We start from the raw sequence: 1,820 nt of genomic DNA, 5'->3' as shown, positions 1-1,820 counted from the left end.
GCAGACTTTGCCCAAACCTTTAGTTTGTGCCACCGGAGATACCAAACCTTTAAAAAATGTGTGGGGCTAGTCCAAAATGATGGTTTCCGTCTGTTTGACCGCCAAAACCGTCAGTTGACTCCTTTAATGATAATTTCAAGAATTTTCCCCAAATAAGTGAAGGGCAACATGGTCACTACACACATTTCCCTCCTATTATATACTTCACTGTTTATTTCCCTCCATTTCTTTATATCTATATATTACCTACCTTCTCTCTCATAGGTAGTCAAAAAAATTAGCACGCACATGGAGGGGAATGTATGCAGATGTGGTTCTCCAGTGCAAATGAAGACCTCGTGGACGAACTTGAACCCAGGAAGAAGATTTCTCACTTGTCCTCGAAGCCAAGATGTGGGTGGATGCACCTTCTTTATGTGGTGTGACCCTCCGATGTGTGAGAGATCGAAGGAACTGATTTCTCGTCTATTACGAGCTAGGAGGAAATGGAAGCTGAAATCGACACCCTTCAAGCAACAAGACCAAATGTGTGGAAGATCTGGCTCTTCGACTTTGTGTGTGGAGTGTTTGCAAAATGGGTTTGATCCTAGGTATGTAGGGTCAGATTGTAGGAATTTAGTTTTTTGTTCTAGAAATTTGAGCTTTGGGTTTCGAAATGAAGCCATGTGCTAGATGTTATGAAATGCATATGTAAAAAAGGAAAAATTGTGTTGTACCTTTTAACTTGAAATTTAACGATATTTTCTTGGCCTCTATGTCAAATGCAAAATTAAAAGAGCAGATTACACTTCAAACTTATCTGAAGAAGGTGCAGCATAGGTACCAAACCTTATAACGATTCGCAGAATCAGTACCAAACATTTTCTAATAGTTTCAGACAGAGTACCAAACCTTTAAAAATATTGCAGTAAAGGTACCAAACGTTTGATAATACTTTCATATGAAGTATCAAACATTCTCATTTATTTCATAATCGCCTGCACATCATATCTTACGAATACAATTTCAGAAACCAACGACAAACAGCAGAAACATAATGCAAGATATTCGACATCAACATTATCATCACATTGAACAATTTCATCAAAAATTCCAGTTACATCTACAAAATACACAGCATTGGAAGCACATATTTTCAGTTCAGTTTACAAAAAACCACAGCATTTTTCCAAAAAGGTAACTATACAAGAGAAACCACATTATGTTCAAGATTGCGATCCTCTATGCTTGGACTTCTTTGTCTGTGACTTGGAGATTTGCGTTGAATGTGCTTTTCTCTTCCCCTTCGCTGATCTGGTATGTGTATCTTCTTGTGTGGTTGGTTGAGACTGTTACTGTGAGCTATCTTCACTAGGCAGTGCCTCCTTATAGCTTCTTTTGTTATGTCCAGACCCTCCACAGCGTTTACACGTCATCTTTATGCCAGTCCTTTCCATCTTAACGCCTGAAGGTGGCTCTGCCTGTGACATCTTCCTCAATTTTTTGGGTCCGCTAGCCTGTTTTCTCTTCTGAGGTTGATTGAGAGGATGTTTTCCCAATTCTGGCCACAGTTTAGGCCTTGACATCGGGTGGATCACTGGAGAGTAACATTTCAGGTATGTCTCCTTGCTATACCATGGGTCGATGTACTCATATATGCCAATATCCCTTGAAAGCATGCCTGATATTGCATGGGGACATGATATTCCAGTGAGCTGCCATTTTCTGCAAGCACATGCAAGTTGTGTCAAGTCAACACTCCACCTCAAACCGTCTCTGCTACTTATCTCAAATTTATGGTTGCCTGCACATGCATGTTGTGTCAAGTCAACGCTCCACCT

The 1,820-nt window shown here is 40.1% G+C and overlaps 1 protein-coding gene across 1 annotated transcript; it reads right to left on the bottom strand.

Annotated features, from left to right (window-relative positions):
* Positions 1-1,331: 1,331 nt before the first annotated feature.
* On the bottom strand, positions 1,332-1,704 carry LOC111374670 (the record flags this gene model as incomplete). The annotated part of the gene is made up of 1 exon (XM_022997378.1): positions 1,332-1,704. A coding segment is annotated over one exon (373 nt), but the record flags the coding sequence as incomplete, so codon positions are not given.
* Positions 1,705-1,820: the final 116 nt, after the last annotated feature.

This window comes from Olea europaea, unplaced genomic scaffold (genome assembly GCF_002742605.1).
Source record: "Olea europaea var. sylvestris unplaced genomic scaffold, O_europaea_v1 scaffold12739, whole genome shotgun sequence".
Classification (NCBI taxonomy): Eukaryota; Viridiplantae; Streptophyta; class Magnoliopsida; order Lamiales; family Oleaceae; genus Olea; species Olea europaea.
The sequence above is the reverse complement of the archived record's forward strand: the minus strand, read 5'-3'. Positions and strand labels throughout refer to the sequence as shown.